The sequence below is a fragment of the Pelmatolapia mariae genome, linkage group LG23 (genome assembly GCF_036321145.2).
Source record: "Pelmatolapia mariae isolate MD_Pm_ZW linkage group LG23, Pm_UMD_F_2, whole genome shotgun sequence".
NCBI classification, from domain to species: Eukaryota; Metazoa; Chordata; class Actinopteri; order Cichliformes; family Cichlidae; genus Pelmatolapia; species Pelmatolapia mariae.
The window spans coordinates 21,788,082-21,812,118 of NC_086246.1; the positions used below are offsets into that span (position 1 = coordinate 21,788,082).

The 24,037-nt window shown below is 40.6% G+C and overlaps 1 protein-coding gene across 3 annotated transcripts in view; it reads right to left on the minus strand.

Annotated features, from left to right (window-relative positions):
• Nucleotides 1–17,557, minus strand: part of LOC134620840 (neural cell adhesion molecule 2-like) — a 381,750-nt gene extending 364,193 nt beyond the window's left edge. For all 3 annotated transcript variants that reach the window (XM_063467152.1, XM_063467151.1, XM_063467150.1), the window contains exon 1: nucleotides 17,408–17,557. In XM_063467152.1, coding sequence (XP_063323222.1) covers nucleotides 17,408–17,459 — 52 coding nt within the window. In that variant the 5' untranslated portion in view covers nucleotides 17,460–17,557. The remainder of the gene's footprint in view (nucleotides 1–17,407) is intronic.
• Between the last annotated feature and the right edge of the window lie 6,480 nt (nucleotides 17,558–24,037).

A 24,037-nucleotide genomic window follows, 5' to 3' on the forward strand; every position in this document is an offset into this window, starting at 1 on the left:
TCCTACCACTACAAGTCCCATTCATCTAAACACACATATTCAGTTTTCTTTTTGCCTAAGCACACATTCAAACACCAGTGGATACATCGTGTTCAGCATTTTGCCACAGGTACTTTGGCATAGATATCAGAAGAGTCCGGGATTGATCCACCGACCTTCCAACTGATAGCTGACCCGCTCTAAGACCTGAGCTACAGCCGCCTTAGTCAACAATAAACGTAGCTGGAAACTCTTCAGTTTTCTTATCAAATTATTTTCTGAGAAGTGTTCTTGTATTTGATCAAATCTGCCTTTCTCAAGTTGGCAACAACCTTAAAGGAGGACTGGTAGGACCTGTGAATTATGTTGCTGTGCCTCCAGACAGTGGAAGGAATAACAGATTAAAAGTGCAATATAGTCTAAAGAGTTTTAAATCAAATTATCTGCTATATACACACACACACATTACCAATCCCTGGTTGCTCCTGATTACCATTTATTTGTATGAGTTCCCCTGCTTCTGCTTTGAATTCACCAGACTCAAAGCATATGGGTTTGTTCACTTATATTTTCCATGATAAAAACTGATAAGCTATTGCTTTTTTTAAAAGGATTGGGTGATACGGTGAAATCATATTCCACCTAACCCTATGTCAAATGTGATAATCCCTTTCTACCAACCTCTGAAGTGATCATTCAAGACATTTTCTATTTCTTTTGCTTTTTTGGCAAAGGTATCTCCACTTTCAATAAATGAAGAGCTTTGTTTGTTGAGTGCAAAGAAGCTTTTTCCTATCAATTTTTGGTTACATAATTCCACACTTTATTGCATTTCTGTCTACCATGCAACCCCTTTTTAGAAAAATGTAAAGCCCCGTGTAGCTTTATATGTACTAACTCCACATACAGCTTGAGCAATAATTGTTTTGAAAACATTCTTTTTGTATTTTTGGTATTTATTTTTTTTGACAGGTTCGGATTGGAAGGAGCAGAAGCGGTGATCGGTATTCATAAAGCTAACAGACAGTCATTCTTGGAAGGAGGAGGACCAAAGTGAAGGAGAAAAGCAAAACTGTTTGCTGCACTGAGACAATAGATCAATAGGACCGGTCTGCAGCGTGGTGTAAATTTGTTACACTGTACTGTATCTCTGGCAAACAACACAGGGCAAACTTCAAAGTACAAACAGTGGAATTCTTTATGTCACATAGGCAGAAATAAATTGCTTATAGGGTACTGTGCAGAAGTTTTAGGCACTAAGTGAAGAAGCTTCAAAAATAATGCAGTGAATGTTCTTTCGTTATCTCTAACTTTACAAAGTAAATGGAAGCACATCAAATCTGTGTCTGATGTGAGCGTACTTTGCCTTTAAAATGGGACCAATTCTCTTAGGTAGAGTTGTGCACAGTTTTTCAAGGCAGCCTGGTCGTTCCAAACATCTTGGAGAGTTCTTCTTTGATTAAAGCTCTCTCAAAGTCTTCTGTGTCATGTAATCCCAGACCGACTCCATCATGTTGAGATCAAGGCACAGTGGGGGCCCACGCCATCTGTTGCAGGACTCCTCGTTCATCTTTTCACTGAAGATCGCTCTTTATCACTTTGGCTGCATGTCTTGGCTAAAACACTTGCACAGTAGAGTTGGCGTGTCTGTCTGGTTGCATTTCTGCACAAATAATGATTTCACATGAAAAATTCAGAACTGACTAAATCCGTGACCTCAGCCCCAAAGACTTGCACACCAGCTGGTGCATTTTTTAGATTCCCTGCAGTCGTGTCATCGTGTTTATAAAAAACAGTAAAAGCAACGAAAGAATTTAACATTTAAGGCGTTTCAACAGTGTTAAAATTCTTTTGGCCATGAAATGATCATTTCAACTCATGGGCTGTTTTTTTTTTGGTGTTGTATTTTAATTTCCCCACACATAATTAAACAGAGGTGAGAGTAAAAATATAAACTAACGCTTCACTGAATAGCCTAGTGTTCACCTAAACTGAATTTAGATCCTTTTTTAAATTTGTGATCAAAACTAGAGGATGGAGGTCATGTTCTTCTTTCCCAGCCTCTCAAAAAATTGTTTGAAAACCACTGCACTAAAGGAACTTCAATTCAAAGTCCCTCTTTATTATTTGTCATCATTTAAGTGCAACAGTGAGAAGAATTCATTATGGAAGAGGAAGTTTTTCCACTAATTTAAACTCAATAGATGGAAATGAAAAAAGAAATGTTTTTTTGGTCTTTTTGTATTCATTCATCAAGTCCTCTTCGACTTGATGAATGGATTCTAGTAGAGGAACAAATGATGGATGGAAACAACAGCCGTGTTTTATGGCTGATTTCACTAAAAAACAAGTATTTCAACTTAATGGTGAAACTGAGGGAAGAATCTAAAGTCAATAGACTTCATCCCAAGAGGACCATCAGTGTGTGTAATTTTATTCAGTGGTTGTTGAGGTCTCTCAGAAGCAAAGTAGCATACCAACCAAACATCAGATCCACACTGCCATCAATACACTGCTATTAGTAGTACATTAGTATGCAGAGTACAGTGTTGGTCAAGTGTTTGAATATACTCATCATAGGCACTCTAAAAAAACAAGAATCCGGCGCACAACTTATTTATTTTGGATTTTCTCTAATGCACACTACAATACAAGGCATTTGTATTGTCCATGTGGGTAGCTGCAGATTTTAGTCAAGCTTGAAGGTGTTGGAGCAGGGGTATTTTTGTTGGTCAGCACTCTCATGGTTCTGTTAAACTAGCTTCGCTGAGGATGGTGAGGCTGGTGTTCCAGCATTTTACAGTCCATGGCAGACGGGAGCCTTGGTGGTTCCCAGATTGTTCCTGAACATCCTAACCAAGTTCCTCTCAGCTGAAGGTGACAGTTGGTGTCTTCTTCCAGACCTTGGCAAAACGATGACACAACCGGATAACTTGCACTTCCATACAATTGTTTAAACTGATGATCAGTTATTTAGAAACACTCCTAGAGACGTTCCCAACTTGTGTAAATCTACAGTTTTCCTTCTTAGATCTTCACTGAGTTCCGATGATTTTCCCATTGCTCATATCAGTCCAATGAGTGCTGCCAAAAAATTCCTTTTTATGCTGGAAAGAGAAACTACCAGCTATAGTCAATAGTGATCATTAATAAGAAGTCATTAGGCATTGGCCTTGTCAAGTTAAGAGACATTGCAAAACCTTAAGCACCAATTACTATGAAGATATTTGAGCCTGCATGTATAAATTCAAACGTGTGCACTCAAAGTCATGAAAGATGATTGCCGTACCATCATTCATCTTCCAGCTGTGGATTAGATCAAAACGAGTGATCTTGTAAATGGCTTTTAAATACCCTGCAACATGGCAAGCATTAAAAAAATGCTTTGACTTAAATATTTTCTAAAACCGCTATTGTGCAAAATGTTAAAGTGAGACAAAGAACGATTCGTTATTCACTCGCTGTATGTATTTGTACACTGTGTTACGCCACAAGCAAATATTCCACGCCAGGTTTTAATTAACTAGACTTTGTGACAAAATATGAATCAGTACTGTATGTTTTGTGTCCAGTGAGTTGAGTGATTAGTCGTTGTGTTAATCCTCACTCGGAGGCATGCTGTTGTGAGGGAGTTGGTTGCTGTGTCTAATCTTGGGCATTGCAAAGATAATGATAAGAGTAAAGCGGGCCTCAGGGGCGCACCACTTTCCACGTTTGTCACCAACCATTTCACGCTGTTGTCAAACGAGTAAGTGAGAAGAAATATGCGAGCCAATAAATCAAGAATCTGAGATGAAAGGAAACAATGTCACCACATTCTGAATTTTTAATTGTTATCATTTATAGATTCATATGGATTGAAAATGTCACATAGCAAACTGTATGAGCACTTTAGGAACCATCCAGTGATTATTGTGTAATTCACAATCAAGCATGCACAAAGGCACAAAACGATATGTATGGTGCACTTTGAAATGGGCAAAAAAGGAGACAATGCATGGTGCTAATTGAAGCAGGATGAGCTTGGGCAGGGCTTCGAGCATTAAGAAGGGAGGTGCAAAGGTGGGGAAGCAGTGGGCAGAGTGTTACAATCACACAGGTTATTTGGGGACTCTTGGGAAAGTAGAGGGGGACCTCTGTGAACTCCTCATTTCTGTAGGGCTTTATGTAGCGTGACGGTTCCAAATGAAACTCCCCGATCATGTGGGAGTGCTCTATTAATTTGTGGCTCAGGCCGCCTCCTTGGGGAGATAGCTGCGACAGCCAGTGCTGCATTCCCCTTTGCAGCTTCCAGCAAAGCTTCTTGTTGCTTATTGACTGAGGAGGCGCACTGCAGTGTTTCTTCACGTCCACGGCTGCGGCTTTTTGCCTCAAGAGCCGAGACGATCTATCATTTCTCTGGTCACCTACTCCAGACTTTAGAGGATGGATGAAAAGCAGCGTGAAATAAAAGCAATCTTGGTTCTCGGAGCAATACACAGGCTTTAGCTAGCTGGAATTCACTCTGTTCCTACAACATGGCATGCTCTGAGAAATCTAATCTGGGTCTGTTACAAAGTCCTGTTGAAGTATGACCACAATAACAGGAATTTCAAGCCAACAAGATAGTAGGGTTAGAAGCAACCCTCTGTGAATGGGTGCCAAAATTGGATGAACACGCACCTTAAAAACAAATTTTCCAACTGTGAATTAGTTTAACACAAGGGTAAATATGCTGAAGTTTAGAAGTGTTAGAAAATGCTCGCTGTTAGTTTTGGATTCCGTACATCATGTCACAAAATTTCAATCCCATGTTTCCCTGAATGCTGGGATCATGTTTCGATTGCTGGGAGGCTCAGTACATTCAGGACTGATCCAAAACAATGAGTGAACAAGATCACAAGACTCTCTTAAGACTCAGACCCTGAAGCCTACACGGTCACATGAAAGGACACAGGCAAACTTTCCTGCAAAAAACTCCCTCAACTGCTTCTCCATATTTCACTGTTCATCCAGTTTTACCATTAAGTATGGAGAAGCAACTTGAATGTGGTCTGAAGGAAAGCAGTGGTAAAGATCCCTACATTCAGCCTTTCTGTGCATGAATGAGCAGGACTATGAAATGTGAGGAATCTTATTTCACATGGAAAGACAGCATGTCACTAAATGTATCTTCTGATCCAAGCAAAGATAACACAGGTTCTTTAATTACTAAGAAATTCTTTGTGTATTCCCATGGAGGCTCATGTCCTTGGGAACTCTATGGATGGTGGGTGGGAAGACAACATTCCCATCGTACTCACAATGAGAGTAGGCCAGCAAGGATGCTGCGCAGATATACAGAGTAATTAAAAACACGCCTACACTTTGTCTGGTGCACCTTATGAGCGCCTGCAGGATGATTATTATAACTTTGAGAGATAACAACACACTCAAAACAACAAATTCATAAGCACCGTGGTTCAGAAGAGACTCAAGCAACATAAAATCCATAGGTGTTAATAACTATATTGAGAAGCGGAAAAAAACCAAACATCATTAGCTTTCCGGGTAAATAACATTAAGCATGGATGCTGCTTGAAAAGCTTCCCACGTAGGGGGAGAACAGGATATCTTCCCCCTACAGACCCTGGTGATGAGACTCGTGTGGGAGGACCACGAAACAGAGCGAGCACATGAAAAGAGGAAAAAATGAAAGAGGGGGGAGAAAGTGAAAGAAAGAGGACTCAAACGAGTAAAGGATAAAAACAAAAATAAGCTGGCCCACATTGCATTAGGAGATTCTGTTTGAAGATTGTCTGGCATGGAGAGGCAATCAGGAGAGCAGAGGCTGCTTGGCCTCACTGTGAGCTATTCTGCTGCGCTGTGACCACATCTCAAGTGTCCCTCCTCCTCCTCTTTCCCCAATCTCCCTCTCATCTATCGCTCACTCTCCTCTCATCTATTCCTCATCAAGAGCGGCCTCCCATAAACAAGGATATTGGCCACCGGGCAAGAAATCTGAGAGGAGTGATCCCTTTTTCTGGATGGTCCCTGCATCATTTCCTAGCAGAACGAATTCCACAAGGACGCCGGCAAACCTAAAGTCTTCTTAATGCAGGCAGGTACCAGTGGGGAGGGGGAGAGAAAAGTAGGGAGGAGGGGGGCTACACCAGTTCACTGCTTAAAAGACCATTAGGTATTGTAAGATGTGATTGGCAGCTGGGATGATCTCCTTGGGCGGGTCAGCACCGGGACCACACGCTATTCACTAGAGAGTCCATCAATCACAATTTGGCTTAATTAACCAGCAAGAATGGCAAGCCAAGGGCCCACTGTCTGGATGGATGGATGGATGAATGGATACAAGGAAATATGATAGATTCAATACAACACAGTACAGCAGAAGATAATTTAATACTGTAAGCCCACAGGAAAACTCAGATAGCAAGGCAAGCAGAGAAAAAGAGGACACAGCCAACCGAGCATCTGGTTCACATGACTCAGTATAGCTTTTTGGTTTGATTTTTTTCCATCTTCGCCTCATATGAGAGCTGATTTAATGTATTTATTCCTGCTATTTTATTAAGGCTTCAATCCTGCGAGGGCTAAGTCACCAGTGATAATAAGATGCGACCCTACCGCTATGGAGAAACAATAACAAGAACAATAAAATGTAAGTACTTTTTTGATGTGTGAGTTACAATGCTCTTTTTCCGTTCATTGGAAATACTTGGGAGAATCATTTTCATAAGCAAAAACAATAACCAATGATAGCTGGGATAGGCTTCAGCCATCCCAAGTGCCTGAATTGCATAAGCGGAAGAGAATAGTTGGATGTACCCGCTACACATTTCTGTACAATAAGGGTGTTCTGGGTTAATTTTGATGGATATTAAATCTACCAGTGTGGGTCAAATGACGGAAAGGGTGTTCAAGGGGGAGTGTCTCAAGAACTGTCTATGTCTCTGTCACCTTTTCCCACAGAGACAGGCACCTGCTGGTCTTTGAAGGATCATGGGAGACTCTCCAAAAAGTGTAATACTAAAATAGCACAGGACTGATCGTATGTGATGCACTTAACGAACAAAGATCATACAGAGGTCAGAGAGAGACAGTGTCCTGATACAGACACTGAAAGAGTGGCATGGTGGTGGAGTGGTTAGCACTGTCACCTCAAGGTCAAGGTCCAGCGGTATGTTCGCTTAACTCATGACTCTAAATCTGTCATGGATGTGAGGTAGATGAAGCATGTAGAACAAAGCGCTGTATGAACACATGTATAATCAAGCTTTGAGTGATCAGTAAGACTATATAAATACAAGTACATTGCAATCATTCCACCCACTATAACAAAATAAGCTAAAAATAACCAAATTAGAAGCCATTCATTTTAAGCTAATAGAGATTTATTCTGAGTCAACTGACGTTACACTAAGAGCTAACTGAGATTAAAACAGATCAAACGAGGGGTTGGAGGGAGTCATAAGATTATAAAAAGCAGCTGAGGTGAAATTTCTGAGAGTGTGAGAAAGACATTTTGCAAGTCCTACACACAGACTTCCTACCACTGCTTTGAGAGTTTGAAATAGGAACGTTTTGTGTTCTTAGTGTTAATTAGTGTTTAATTAATAATGATAATTACCTAAAGTTGTTAAAGGAGGACTGTTTTTTAATGATATAGCAATGAGGACAGTATTTAATGGCTGTAATGTTTATACATGGTTATATAATAAATCCCAGCAGCTTCAGAATGTTCTTGTCATTTTCACTTGAACTATATTTAATGATTTTGGATGTTTTGTTTTCATGTCTTAGGCAAAACAAAATACGATATTGTGTGAGAACACATTTTTCAAGGCTTAATCGTCTTATTACTGGTGTCAGACAGGGTATGTACACATTCTAATTTGATCTGTAGTTCAAATTTTGGAATGAACACCATATTTGAAGGAATTCCTGGTCTGGTCTTGGCCATGGTCAATAAAGTTGGTCTTTATACTACAAAGTTGCTGCAGCTTTAACCTCTTTGAAATTGACACAAACCATTACTATGATTGGATCAAATATGAACAGTACCTCTGTAAAGTCCTAACGTCCTTATAAACTCCACACTATCCTGCACCAGGAAGATCTGAACGTTGTTGCAGAGACTTGACACTCCTAACCACTTCACCACTCCATCATCCTTACAAAGCTCAACAAACATTTATTGCCAGTATTTAATCTCAGAGATGAAGACATATTTCAATCTGTACTAGAGCCTAACTGATATAGGATTTTTAAGACTGATACCTACACTGATATTCGGTGATTTAAAGATCTAATATGCCGACACATCGGCCAATACTTATTTTCTTTCAGAGAGATGAAACAAAATGATTTCCATAACATTTGTAATGTGTATAGATTTATTTACTTATTCACACTCTGCCCAGCTGTGCTTGGATCAGCAGAGTGTTGTAAACTGGGATATTGTAGAGTGCCCTCTGGTGGTCAAACTATGCAACATCAAAACTAATAATAATAATATATAGCAACTCGTGTTCACTCTTTTCTTTTTCACTTATCAGCAGCAAATAGCTAATATCGGCCGACAGTATCGACCCCTGGATCATTCGGACGGGCTGGAATTTGTACTGCATAAGCATTCAGGTACAAACCTGCCAAAACTAAGTTTTAGAATTCAAATATTTTTCACATATTTCACACAAATTCACAACACACACACCTTTAAGCGTGCTTAAAGTGATTGGAGCCACTCCCTAGCTTGTCTCGTCCCATTGACAAGTGAATCCAAAAAAACCCACACCACTCTCTCATTAGTGTCTGCTAGCCAGCACAGCTACAATTAACATTAGTCCTTTCCTCAGTCACCATGATGGACTATATCGACATCGACCAGTCTCCATAGGCCCACACAGTCGTAATGCTCAGTCAACACGGGGCCCACATTCATCAGTAGCAGGTTGAGTAATACTGTTCTTTGGCTGTCAATAGATGGCTCTTCTTCATTATGGTTCTACCTATCTCTCAGCATTCGCACATTCAGCTGTCTTCTAAGCTGTCATCCATCTGTGTCCGTCCCACTGCCTTCTGAATCCAAATTTCTTCTGTCATTGTGTTTGTACACCTCCACTCCTTCACCTGCTACAGTCTCTTACGAAATTTTTTTTTTTTTTTACCAATAACTCATAAAGAGGGTTAGCATAACTGTGTGCGCATCTGCTGAGAAGCCTCCAACCAGCGTCTGTACCAATTTACCATCCATTTCAATACATCTGTCCAATTTCTGTGAAGTTCTGTCTCTTCTTCACTTTGGGGCCATATCCTAGTTTTTGCAGAGCTCAGGCTATTTACTGTAAATTCACAGAAAAAAATGCACTCAACATATTAGCAAAAGGCACACTCTTAGGCGTGTTTTAGATGTTTTAACGTGGTGCAAATTTCATTAATGGCATAAAGAGAGGAAAAATTAAAACTTCCTGACGCTGAATGCTTTGGAAAAATAATTGGCAGCGCTACAGAAAAAAACAGAAGAAAAAAAACATATGCGTCATCATTATCACTTCAAATATGTGTTAGTCAGGGCTTGACAGGTGTACGTGACTGACAGTTTCAAAAAAACTGAACAATTTGTTTAAAAGAAAATCATCAGTTTTAAGTGACTTGCTATACCAGGTGCAGTGTAATACAAAGGCAAGCAGAGGAGCAGAAAGAGAAGCATTTGTAAAGGTTTTTGTGGGGTTATGTTTCTGTTTCATGTGGCAAGGTAATGGTGGTTATTGAAGTGTGAATAATACATATACATTTCTGAACTACTCTTATACTTAACAATTTAAAAAACACTTATTTCGTCTGTTACATAGATTATGTAACAGCCAGAGAAGAAAAGGAAAACATTTGGACATAGGGCTAAGCCTTCTTTGTTGCATATAAACACTAAAGTGCAATTCATGTGTTGCAACGTGTCTGTGTCTGTGTAATAAAATTTGCAATTAGCAATTCTATCAGCAGATCCAGTATTTCTGCCAATGTTAGCTGTTTGTTGAGGTCTCAGTATCAGCATTTATAAAACCTGATGAATGTAAATTAAACAAGTAGACAAGAGACAGGAAACAAGGTCTAATTTTACATTTCAAATATCAGTGTTAGTATCAGTTTTATATAACATATAATAGTTGGGCGGTAGTTTTATTGGCTAAAGTCTTGCCCATTTTATTGGCAGGTCATCTGTTGTTTTAACATTGGAATCGATACATTTTTTTTCAAATTAAACAGCTTGTAAAAGCTTGAGGCAATTTCCAAGAGCTCTACTAACTTTTAAATCCATCTGATTAAAACCTTTTCACGTCAAAACATGACGTGCCAAGTAGGCCAGAGTTTTGTATATTGTATTCCTCCACTGTAGTATTTTGACTTTTGTATTCTCTTACTTACTAGCTTTTACTCCTGGTTGGTTTAATTGTAATCTAGAGTTATCTTGCTTCTGTTCCCGGCAATAGTTTGTTATATTGAGTCATCTTGCTTAAATGTTTGCTTACCTTTTGTCTGTGTCAAGTTCGGATGCTTGGTGTTATTTCCTGTTTTATTTTGATAGTCCCACTAGCCTCATAACCTCGTAACCTTGTAGATAAATATTGTCTGACTCTCCCCTTGCCATTTATTGTGTTGTCCCTCGTGCTGTGTGTCCTGTGCATTGTTTATTTTTTCCCATAATTTCCTGGTTTGTAAGTTCCTGGCTCCTGTCTTGCCTGGGTTTTGCATTTTGTTCCACAATGTCCGAGTTAAGCCCCTTTTCCATTAGTACCTGCTCAGATTGACTCGGCACGGCTCGCCACAACTGGTTTTCCATTACAATTTAGTACCTCTAAATGTGCGTGGTCCTTGCCACAGCAATGCGTCCGAGCATCTTGCAACGTAATCAACATGCATTCCGAACCCTACAACAAAAGTAGACATTGAGACAAGAATATACCTGCTGCTTGGTCTACAGCTTTTCGTCACACTTGGGGGAACATGGCATTATTTTTGCAGCCATTTTCCCCGTTGCTGCGTATCAAAAATGGTGGTTTTGATTTTTGTGAATGAGACGCTCACATGAAGTGATGCTACTGACCAGCCAATCGGTGGCATGCAGTCTGACAATGTCACATTTTAGTACCTGCCAAGCAGGCACTAAAAAAGTACCTGGTACCAGGTACTATGACCTAATGGAAAAACCTGAAAATGGTCGCGAACCATGTCGAGTTGATCCGAGTAGGCACTAATGGAAAAGGGGCATTAAAGTCCTGTTCTCCATGTCCTGTGCTTGGATCAAAAACCTTCCACACAGCATTACATGATAACAGGATACTGTTTTTAATGGCTCCGGTTTGGCATCTTTCGTGGTTTTCTGTTTGTTTTTTGACAGATTTAACAGATGCACATTAATGTTATCAGTGCTAATCAACATTAAATCAGTGTACATGCACACCTACAGTTCAAATAACAGTAAATTTATGACATCAGATAACACCTTTGCGTTCCTTCACCAGCTTTCCATGAACAGATGTATCAATGTTAATTTTAAAAATAAAACATAAATGTGAAAACATGGCTTTTACAGCTCACTACAAATGGATAGATAGCACAAAATGGTGGCATCATCTGAGTAATATGGGTGACATCACCAAAAATAGTCAGTTTTTCAATAGTCTGTCCTAAAAACAGAGCAGCCGAGTCAAAGAATGGGATGAGCAGGATCTCTTCTCCAATTTAATGCTGCATTATGTCATTTAAATTTAAAAAAAAGTCTCATGTGATTCACGTCAGCCCACTGTGAAGCAAAACCCAAGGCGTTAGTGCAGATATTAATGCGGTTTAAGTGGGTCACTCAAAACATACAGCACAAACCAGAGCGGTTCTGAAACACTGCTGCCATTTGCCTGATTCCTCTCTTCTTCATTTAATCGTGCCTGCCGGCACCCATCCCCAAAAGTTAGGCCCAGACCGAGTGGGTTGCATCCCGTGAGGGGATCTGCTTTGGAGAAGTGGCCTGTGAAGTAAGAGTGTGTGAACGCCTGATCTACAGAAATAGAGTGAGCATCAGTAGAGGCAGAGGAAGACCACTGTTACCACTTTCCTCCATCCATCTGTCAGTCAGCCTCAGTCAGCCAGTGTGCCCACTGATTCTGTTGTCACCCTGGCATCCTGGCTCTGCCTATTAGCCTGCTAGTTAGACTGACATTTAGACTGGCAGGACACACATAAGCAGGAGCCAAAGGGTCTCCTGCTTGGCTACCACCAAACTGATGTAAAACAGTAGACAAACCCACAGGAGTGCACGGAAACATGCAGCAGCTGCCTCCACCAATCACATCAGTCTGGCCTAATTTGATTCCATCTCGACAGGATTCAATTACATTTTATTAATTTTGGCACAGTGAGACTCCATAGAGTTTGATTCAATCTCTGGCAATGCAATTTAACTAGATGCAATCAGATTCACTTGAATTGAATGAATTTTTAAACATAATCTCTTCCTGCCTTCCTACACCCACCCACCCCACCCACCCCCCCTCATATAAATCTTCCTGTTGCTCACTCTATCCTGCCTAATTTTCCCTTTCTGGGATTCAGAATATAGGATTTAACGAGCAATGCCAAGCTCCTCCTGCAAGAGGACCCCGACTGCTTAGTGCATTTTCTTGGCTTCTGCTTGGGAGAGACTCCCCGAGGAGAACATTAGTCACTTCCATGATAATAATGGGTAATTTGACTGAAAACAGACTGAGGTTGGCAGAGGGCATTATTGAACATGCTGCTGTTTTTGCTTCATGGATTTCAAATGACTTGAGGTTTTTCAAAATATGCCAAATGTTCACATAGTGGAGTGCATTGCTGGAGTGCCATTTATCCCCTCAGCACCTCTGATATTACTTAAGTTACTTAAAAGCCCAAAATGTGTCACTACAAGACAATCGGCTTCCTTATAAGCATGAGCATACAGTTATCTTAACCCCAAATGCTAATCGTGTTTACGGAGTTGCAGGCTGAATATGGCTTGTAAACAAACAACACTCCAAACTACCTAAAAGCAAGAGAGTTCATTCCATTCACGAGTCTGCAGATGATCGTTAACCTTTCCAATAAGGATTTTACACTCATAGAAGGATTCTGAAACTTTAAGCTCCTGGCCACAGATGAGGTTTCAGCTGATTGTTATTGTTAATGTTTTTCTCTTTTTGGGGGGAAGGGGGGGGGGGTTGTTTGATCTCTTTTTTAGGTACTTTTGCCTCTTGTAGTAGAAATTAGAGTTTGGTGGATCGATCCAAATATCGATAGTATCGATATTAACGCTGGTATCGGTATTAGATCAACACAATACTGAAACTTCACTTACACTAGTAGCACCTAATCAAGAACCAATCCTGCACATTTACACTGAAAGATAGGAGCTCGTCCCCAAAAAAGTAGCTGCAATCATCTATATTGTAGCTATGGGAGGAGCGCACCCACACAGAAGTCTCGACTGTGATGCCCCCACCCCACCAATTTCACTGCATATTCTCTAACCTCCTTCTCAAAAGGCACAGACAGAACTGGTTCCAAACTGAAAGCAAAAAAGGTATTTAAAGGCAATTTGATTCTCTTTGTGCTCACTTTCTGTCTGATTGTGGTGCTCGGTGGTTTTTCTAAATTCTCTTTGTGATCTTTGTGGTCATTTGCCATTGCTTTGTCGTTTTGAGGATCTTTGTCCATCAGTTATAGCCTCTTTGTAATAGTTTTCTTTTCATTTTAGCTTGTTTTGCAGCCATTTCACTGACATTCTTGCAAGAAAAAAGAAAAAAACTTCCACTTTGAGCAGGCAGCCTGGTCCATGGACACCCTGATCCATAAAGCATTTTGTTCTGTGGCTCTGTGGTTTTTGTATAGATAGTGGGGTTATTTACAAGGCACATACATTTGTATCCTGGAGCTGCTCATCGCAGGCAAGGTAACACAGCCTACGCTTTAATAATTTAATAGTTCTTCAGTCTTTCAGTTTGGAAAAAGAAAAAAAGTAAGTTGCACATGTAGGAGGTAAATATATATATATATATGTGGCAGCGTCATATCTAAAAGTGTCTGATCATTTCCTTTCCTTTATTTCTGTCATTTCGTTCCCAGCAAGCTGACAAAACCCCTGCAGCACAGATGCTTGGCAGTTGTTTTTTTTCACGTATCCAGGTGTTATAACACTCTCCTCCTGTCTTACACGCCACGTACAAATTCGATGCCGGGGCTCGCACAGATCGAGTGCTAAAGGGCACGAGGAATAAAAAAAAAACAAAAAAACTTGCAGGCAAATAAATAGCATATCCATAACACCGAGATTGCCCTTTGTACAATCCAGAGCCCTGCTGACTCTAGCCGTTCCTTAAATTGATTTCTCGTATGCAGCTGCCTCGAGGGGGCGATTCCATTTTCATATATACACTGGCTCTCTTTATACGTACCCCACCACCCCTCCCCCCAGTTTATTAGTCAAATAATGCAATCAATTTCACCTTGCGGGGGGGAAAAAAGACACGGGCGATTTCATTTGTGAACAGCTTTGCATGCCTTTAAGAGGAGTTTATGACTGGTCTTGCATTTTGTTAAGAGCGATGTGCTGCATGGTGAGAAACTTTTAGGGGGGGAAAGAAAAAAAAAATAAACCGCTCCTGGAGTGAAATTCTGACATTAACAGCTGCTGTAAAGACAATTCATTCATGGCTTGAGGATGAGCGCAACACAAACGTGAGACCAAGTGTGTGACCCTCGCATGCTTGTGAGCAAGTGCACAAACCGGAGCAGGATGTAAGCAAGCCTCCAACATGCTTAAGCCCAGGCTCAGTGTGTGTGCAGTGAGAGACACTTAAGCGCAGGGGCATAAATCTTCCAAACCCTGAGCCACTGACATTTCCTTCCCCAAGAGACACTGCGAAATATCTTAATTACGCCACTTAACATCACATCGGTGAGTCCCGGGCGAGCCCGAACGAGCATATAATTCATTGTACTAAGCGTCTGTAAAAAGCCAAATACATACACCTTCGAGGATGCGAGTGCAGGGCAGGAGGCGAGCTGGGACTTCAAAAGCAAATGTTTTCCTTTAGGAGCCCAGAGAAGGCATCTGCAGAGTTAGTGTAGTAGGAGTACAGGGCACCGAGCTGACTCCTGGAAGAAACCAAAGCTGTCGACGGGAAGTGGCGGTGGTGTGTGTGTGTGTGTGTGTGGGGGGGGGGCAAGTAAAACCTCTTTCTGGCTTTAGTCCCTTCACTGATGGATTAGTGTCTGTTCAAAGGCCCCACACTGATAAAAGACACAGAGAATCGAGCATCCTACTCATACTCCTACCCCTTGACTCAGAAGCAGTCTTATAATTTGCCTAAGAGCAGATTGTGAGCATTGTCTAACAGGTCAATTTGTGTGGACTTTGCTATCACACTCACGTACACATACACACACACAAAAAAAGCTTGATAAGAATGGAAATTGGTTTGGGGGTGGGGTGGGGAGGGTGGTGATGTAATACTCCTGCAACAAAAGGGAAAAGTAAAGAGTGCGATGAATATCCCAGTTAGGGCTCTATGAACAGTAGCTGCCTATATGTGTCTTTGTTTAACCTCAGCTGGGATTAAATGTAATAATATACGAACGCTCTGAAGCAACGCCGCTCTCTGAACGCACCCTCTTCATTTTCCTCTCTATCATAACCCAGCACTTTCTAACAGACTATTGATTAAGCCGGTAGAAATATGAGCTGCCGATAAACTGCACAACCCTTTTGGAAGTGTCAGGGATAATAAACTGTGGGTGTCTGTGGCCCAGTGCGTCTCGGTCAGGTTATGCTTCCCAGTCCTTTGCTGTTGTCAACCAAAACAAGTGCACAGTAACTGGGTTTGAACCCAGAGAAAGCATCTACTCCTTTATACTTTAAAACCATACAGCACTTCCTTTAAATCCACTTTTACCTCTTTAAAACTCTGGCACACACAAACAACTTGATCTACCATTTCCCATTTTGCTTTGGAAACCTGTAAAGCCTCCTCCAGGACCCCCACCGCTCCCCTTCCTTCAAAGGCTCACTTTGAGATCCACTCCCCCTCCTGAAAGACTTCAAAGCAAAAACTTGCAAAAGCAGTATCTGAATGTAACATACTTTAACGACTCGTGGCTTATGGCTTCACTCTTGGCACCACTTTGCAGCGCTCTACCCCCACCTGCCGTTGTGCGTCAGGAAGCCAGTGTGGCCACACTCTCAAAAAAAAAAGAAGAATGTCCTCCTAAAACTCACTCGACTCTTATTTTCCCCTAGATATTTTAGTTCTTTGGTTTAATCTGAACAAGTGCACAATTCACACCAAGGAAAATGATCACCTTGTCCTGCCCTGTCTTTTTTATTTTTACGTGTACTTATCCAGACGGTGGATTTTCGGTATTTTCCAGTGATTGTAAAGCTTCGGAGACTCTCAGCGAGCGACACGATTAAGAAACACACAAGAACGATAATATTTTTTTTAAAGGCAAAGAAATGCATCCGCGTGCACGCAGCAGCCACTCAGGTTACATCTTTATTTTGCCCACAGGCTCGCTGGAGCGCGCTCACTCGGATCACACCGTCACCCCCTTACCCCCTCCCCTCTCCTTCGAATCAGGTGCGCGACGCACGCGGAACCCAATTAACGGAGTAAGTGTCACTCTGCTGTCTCGAATAAGACTAATAAGAATTTTTTTTCCACACACACACAAAAGAAGAAACTTTGGGAAGCATCACCGCGTCATGAATCTCACATTATCTCGCACTGCCTGCGCGCGAGGTGCAGACGCTGATGAAGGTGTTGACAAAAACCTCAATCCATGACAGTGTTTTCTCTACAGTGCTCCTCACAAGACAGAGTGGACAGGGAAGAGTGAAAACACACACACACACTAATACACACACGCGCGCGCGAAAAAAGGCGGTGGTCTTTGACAGATATGAGTCCAGAATGTGGATATTGACGTCTTCACGTGCGCTGCCGGTTTAAGTTGGGAGGCATCAGTGATAAAAGCGGAAAGAAAGGAGAGCTGTTTGCAAATAAGAAAATACAGCAGCGATGTGAAACATGTTTGTTTTTTTAAAAAAACCAAAAAACCAAAAAAACAAATTAGAGTAAGAGATGATATCCTGGGGAAGTATGGAGTGCACTGCAACACCCTAAAAACCCCACAGGACCCCGTCATGATCCCTCTTTTCAGCAGGAAAGCATCCTGGCCCCCCTGCAAGACGTGCTTCAACTACAAAACAACGTCCACTTAAACAATCCACCCCTCTCTCACACACACACACTCCCTCTCTCCCCTTCAGCTCGCAGCCCTCTCTCTGGTTGCTGCAGACCGAGATGGCAAAATAACACTCAACTTGTCCACAAAGTCACTAAAGCTCGAGGGTTGCCACACACTCCCGCGCGCATCCCTTTACCTTGGCCGCCGCAGACGAGCACCCCGAGGAGATGGACGAGTTTGAAGATCATTTTCAGGCGGGTTTCGGGGCTGCGGGACGCCGCTTTGAGCTGCTGTAAAAAAACGACAAGGGCGACAAGCACACACGCTCGGCTCCGTTCATCCGCTGTCTTGGGCTCCGCTTGGCGACTGATTTGCCTCAGCTCCTTTCCTTCCCTTCCTTCCTATGCGCGCGCTCCCGCCTCCCTGCTCGTTCACCGTGTTGCTCTGCGCTGAGCCCCCCCCACCACCACCACCACCACTACCTTCACACTCCAGCATTATTCTATCCAACCTCACTGCTGGTGGAGAAGCACAGCTACGATGGCTTCAGACATGTGTTATGTTTTTGCCTGACTTTATTGGCTTCTTTAAAAAAACAGTTAATAATAAGACAAGCGCCTACAAGTGCCTACAAGCACAAGTTTAATCTAGTAATTCCGAGGACCCCCTTGTCTAATAGCTGACCTCACCTCACCTACAATCCACCCTTTATAATCTTTTGTCAGAGAGCGGGCAAATGAAGAGGATTTATGCGCAAAACTCAGAGCTTTCTCTGCAAGGCCATTTCATATTAATGTCCTAAATCTTATCATTTATTCTTAATTAGCCCCGCAATAGACAGGTGTACTTTATCCACTTTTAACGTAGTTTTTCTGTGTTTTTACATATATATATATATTTTTTATTTATTATTATTATTAGCAGTAGTACTACTACTTAATAATAATTATTATTATATTTATATATTGTTAGTATTTTTCCTCTTCTTCTTATAATTATTTGTTTATTTTTGTATTTTATGTTTATACTTATTTATTTTTTGTATTCTTATTCTGTCCTTAATGTTGAGCAGTTTGGTCAGCACTTGCTGTTTTAGTACTTTATAAATAAAGCTGGCTTGGCTTGGAGACCTAATCAGGGTGTAGCCTGCCCCTTGCCTATGCCACCCCCCCCCCCCCCCCCCCACACACACACACACACACACACACACACAGGCATTAGTTGTCACCCCGGATAAGTGGAATGGAATAGATGGATTGACTAATCACTTATTCTTAATTAGCCCTGCAATAGACTGGTGAATGTCCGGGGTGTGCCCGTCTCTCACCCCATGAAAGCTGAAATAGGCTTCAGTATCTCCTCCAATCCTTAACTGAATGGATGGATGGCTCAAACAATACCACTGTGCATTTGCATAATTTACACTTCAAGCAACAATAAATATAACAGGTATTGCTGCTAAGGACAAATGCATTCTCAGCCAGTCAAAATCTCGATGCCACGCTGCACAGCAGTTGGCAGACAGTGGTGCTCTGGTTCGAACTGTCACCTCGCAGTGGGTTAGAATCTGCTGAGGACTTTCAGCATGGCGCGTTCCCATGCTCCTTTTTTCCCCCCACAGACCAAGTATATGCATGTCAGGTTAATTGGGGAATCTCAATTGGATGTGCCTGTGAATGTGAGCATGAATGGTTTTCTGTCTCTCTGTGTTATGTGGCTATGTGACACCCTGTCCAGCATGTACTCCACCTTTCTCACACTGACAGCTGGGGACCTATCCAGAACTGGATAAGCAGTTAAGAAAATGGACTTGAAAAAGCATTTTTGTGTCTTCTTAAGTTTTTCCCCTCTGATAGAATAACTCAGATAAAGCTTCTTGTACATTACCTGCCCAGCTCAAACAGAAGCCAAACAATATGAGCACTACTATGTACTCAGACATTAAAAAGTAGACAAACTGTCAGCTTTAAAGATAAATCTTCTCAGTAAGAGTTTGGTTGAATCACAAAATGTACCTTAAAATACTGAACATCTTATTTTTTGCTAAGACGGCTGCAATTTTGCCATGTTGTATGTACAACAGTACACTTACAGCACAAAATCAAGGGGGAAAAATTTTTTTTAAGTAGGTTAGGAAACTACTTCAGCAGTTTGTCTAGCAGTTGAGGACCAATGTTACATAGTTTGTCTACCAGAGGGCCCTGTGCAACTTCTACGTTGGCATCATGCATGTTTGCACTGCCACAAACACAAAAACCAGTTGATCTGAGCAGAGCTGGGCAGAGTGTGAACAAGCAATAAAACATGTTTTTTCTTAAACTGCACAGTCATAATATCCTAGTAAGGAGTCATAAAGAACTACACATAACAAATGTTTCATATCATGTCTCAGATTTTGTAATGACCAAATATCGGTATTGGTATCAGTCTTAAAAGTCCCATATTGGTCTGGTTAATTCTGTTTATTATATTAATAAACAATGAAGTAATGATGTTTACTAAATGGTTAATAACCGATTTGTCGATGCTGTAACGTTTCACCAGATGTTTACAAATCACTGTAAATGATTAATAACTACTGTGTAGTTGATCTATTTGTAGAATTTTGCGCTATCTGGCTCTTATAAACTTGTATCTTATGTTTATAGTATATAATCAGGCAGGTTGGATTATATTGGTCTAAATGGAAAGATTATGAGTCTTTAGTTATGTTCAGGAAAAGATCATGATCGATAAACATCATATAGTAGTGGACACTTCTGCAACAGCCTCATTGATTAGTAGTGAAACCTTCATCTGAAACCAACAATAATATTTGGTAATCACTAACAAATACATTATCTTAAGTTTAACATGGGGTAAAAAATGGACTTTCTACCTCTTGCAAGGCATACCACTAATACTTAACCCTATAGAAACTAGTTGATTGATTGATTGATTGATTGATTGAATCTTTATTTTGAACATGTTGAAAAAGTACAACAAAATAGAATTAAAAGAGACAAATGAACAAAACAAAACATAAGGAAAACAAGCAACCACAACTCCAAATAACTTTCATGTTCAAAAAGGAGCAGGAAGAAGCATAAGCTTATTTAATCCCACCCCTTTTCCACTATCTAGTATCAATAGACTACAGAAATACCTCCTTGCAATTACATTATGTCATGTGTATTTTTTCTTTTTTCTTTTTTATTTTTTTTTTATATATACATATATGTTTCTATCTATCCATACATACGTATATACACATACGCACATATACACATTTTCACTAATCCCATTAACACCTGAAGGATACACAACCTACAAATATATATATATACCCATACCAATATACCCGTGCACCCGCACATACATGAAAATATTAGACAAGAACACCCTGTCAAATCTCTACCTCTTCCCTGTACCCTGTAAAAACCATATCCTTAAACCGCTTTTTAAACTGCGCCATGCTCGGACATTGCTTCATATCTTTACTTAGTCTGTTCCACAGCTTCACTCCACACACAGAGATGCAAAAACTTTTTGATGTTGTACGGATACGAGGATGTTTTAAATTTAATTCCCCCCTCAAATTGTATCCCAGTTTCCTTTTAGAAAAATCAAATCAATTTTAGTTAAATCAACTATAAATTGAAAACTTACTTGCAAATAAATAAAATTAATAATTTAAGACTAAAATGACTAGATACTAAATCCTAACTGATTCTCAACTTACCATGTATTAACAAGTGTTAATGCAGTTTTATAAGTATACTTAAGCATAAGCATACAACCTCTTATACAGTCAGACTTGAAGCTCTCCTGCTGAGAGCAAATGGGGTGTTGAATTAAAACTCTGAGTAACTGAGTAGCCAAAAAAGAGTAAGTTAATGAAATGTATGTTGTCTTAGTTTGGAGAGATATTGTGTATTTTATTAACGCAACTTCAATAAACTGGGCAATAAAGAAACGCCTGAAGCTTCCCTTAAACATTTTGTCAAAATCACTTGATGGTCTGAGGTAACATGGCATTCAATTGCAGGATGGACTTCAACCCACAGTGGCCTCTTCGGGTTCCATTTCAGGATAACAACAACTCATTTTCTGCTCCATAATTTGACCCATATTGCTGTGCTCCTAACGGACATGTGTCAAAAGGGCTCCATGGCTGTAATTCCCCAAAGTCGCCTGACAGACTGATGCAATGAAGGCAACTGCGGCAGATAAAGAAAAGTCCCGACCTACCTAACAGCCATCCAGAGGTGAGTTGTCGGCTCTGGGATTTTGTTACAGTGCAATTTGTGTCAAACTTTCTAAGTGGAAACTGGGAAGGTGTGAAAATGAAGAGTAACAATCGTTTCCCAGTGAGGCCTGGCTGGACAGCAGATTTGGATTTTAAGTATTTAACAGACCATTGGCCTCCTAAATTCAGACTTTCTTTTGCAACTACAACAAGATTCATACTTTCTTTAATTTCTATTTTTTCTTAAAATTGTTATAAAAAAGAAAATGAATCTGATATGTTATTATGCCGTGTCCATTCCTTGGTAGACACTATAGCATGAGAAAATATATGATTTTAATTGCTTTAGCCCCATGGCTGATTTAGTAAAGTAAAATGTCTACCTACTCTTTAACAGGTTGATAAAAGTGCAAATGTAATGCAGAATATTCCAAGCCCTGCATGAACTACCCTTGACATTAACTATTCTACATTTATAAAATGTTTTAAAGGAATAGAAGCTTTGCCTGTAGAAAGAAGGTCTTGGATGCAAATGTAAGGTTTGGTCTGTTACTGTTATGGTCCTGGGTCGCTGACCCAGTGTTTTGAGTTTATTGTTATTATTTTCTAGTTTCTTCTGATTTTGTATTAGTTCTTTGGGTTTAGTTCTTGTGTTAAGTGTTTTATTATCCCTACCTGTGTTCTCCCCTCTGTGCTCTGTTGGTGTCTCTGAGTTTGTGTTTGTAAAACAGTCTGTGAATTTCCTGTTTTACTTTGAAGGTCTGTGTCCCGTTTTGCTCTTTAGTTTCAGCTGTGTTTTCCTCCTGAGTGTCACTTCCTGATTACCTTGTGTGTGTGTATTTATAGTGTGCATCTACCTCTGCTCCTCATTGGGTCGTCTGCATTCCATGGTTTTGTCTGCGTCTCTCTGCTCCTCACCTCGTGTCTCCCCTTTGTGTTTGGTTTCAGCTCTGCTCTCTAGCTTTCCCAGTTTAGTTTATTTTGTGATTCTCACCATCGTTTTGTGTACTGTCATCCATCGTCAATAAAGATCACTCTCATCACAGCCTTGTCTGCAACTTGGGTCCTCCTTTTCCAAACACCACACGACTGCTGCCCCAGCCATGACAGTTACATATATTGTGTTTGGGTTTTCTTTAGAGGCATTGGGTTTACATCTCACTATGAAAATAAGAAATAGGTGTAGCAATTCACCAAAATGCACAAACATAAAAAAAAATACAGTACGTAAGGAAAATAAGGAGTTCTCAAGAGCATGAAAGTTCATATGTGGTATGACCACCTTTTTCTTCAAGCATGAACTATCTGAAGTAGTGTCCCCACTGGAAGTGGCCTCGCAACCAGAAACTATAACTGGTTTCATAACTCCATCAGACCTGTTGCCACTGATTTTCAGTCCAGTTCTTGTGTAATGTGGCATATCTCAACCTTTTCTCCCCATTTCCCTTCTTTAAAAAATGGCTTCTTGACAGTCACCTTTCCACTGACAATATTTCTGGTGAGCCTTCAGCGAACAGTAGATGGATCAGCTGAAGGGCCAGATGCATCTCTTAGGTTCTCTGTCAGGTTTTTAGTGGATTTTTTCCTATTGCTTAAGGACATGACTTTCAGATAATGGGAACAAATGATGTGTTTTTGTGACAGGCTGCTAGTAACAAAGTGCCTAAAGATCCCATTTAAAATTGGCACTTTCTGTTATGTGTACACACAACACAGTTCATCCCTTGAGTTAGGTGCCTTTTTTATGCTTGAATGACTCACAGGTCAGTGTTAAGTAGCAAACAAACAAACAACAACAAATATCCTCTGAAAATGGTCAGACACAAGGACAGTGTCCAAAGAAAAACCTGGGGAATCACTTAACAAAATCCTTTCCAATTGCCTTGAAACCAAAATATGTAGAAACGACCACTTGGTTTAAGACTTTTGCAGAGTTCTGTGCAGAGAGCAAGATGAACTAAAAACCAATAACTTTGAATTTATATGTATTTATGTTTAAATACACTGTATAAGCTACTCTTCACATTTTCAGAATGGTAAGCATACCAGTGTCACAAAAGCGCTGTAACTGCATTTAGCTTTAATAAGGCACATTTTCCTTTTCCTTTAAATGTATAACAACATAATAACTCCTGTCAGGGCATGTCCATTCGTACTTTAAAGGCTCAGTCCATCTCAGAGCGAGCATGTCACTGGTGTAGACGTGTCACTCCGCTGTTGCACAGTATTGCATAATGCAGCTCCTTTTGTGGTGGGGGAATAAAAGACTAAGTGTTTTGCACCAAGTGGAAGAACTTGTGGCCTATCTTGAAGTCAGACCGTCAGTGATCGCTCCATCATCACGGCTGTCACTTATGCAGGCCTAGTTGCCGTAGCAACCAAGTTAAATGGCTGCATTGAAGAGTGGCCCTCACATTGGAGTCTTAAGCACAGATAATTAATTGTTGAGGTCTTTGTAAAGCTTAACTTGTCATCGCCACTCGATGAGTGCTGTAGATGGATTTATCACTTGAAGATGAATCAAAAGCATACAACAGTGTAAGTTTGACCTGCAATTATAACGCCTCCATCAGAAAAAGACCTGCGATTTTCCAACAT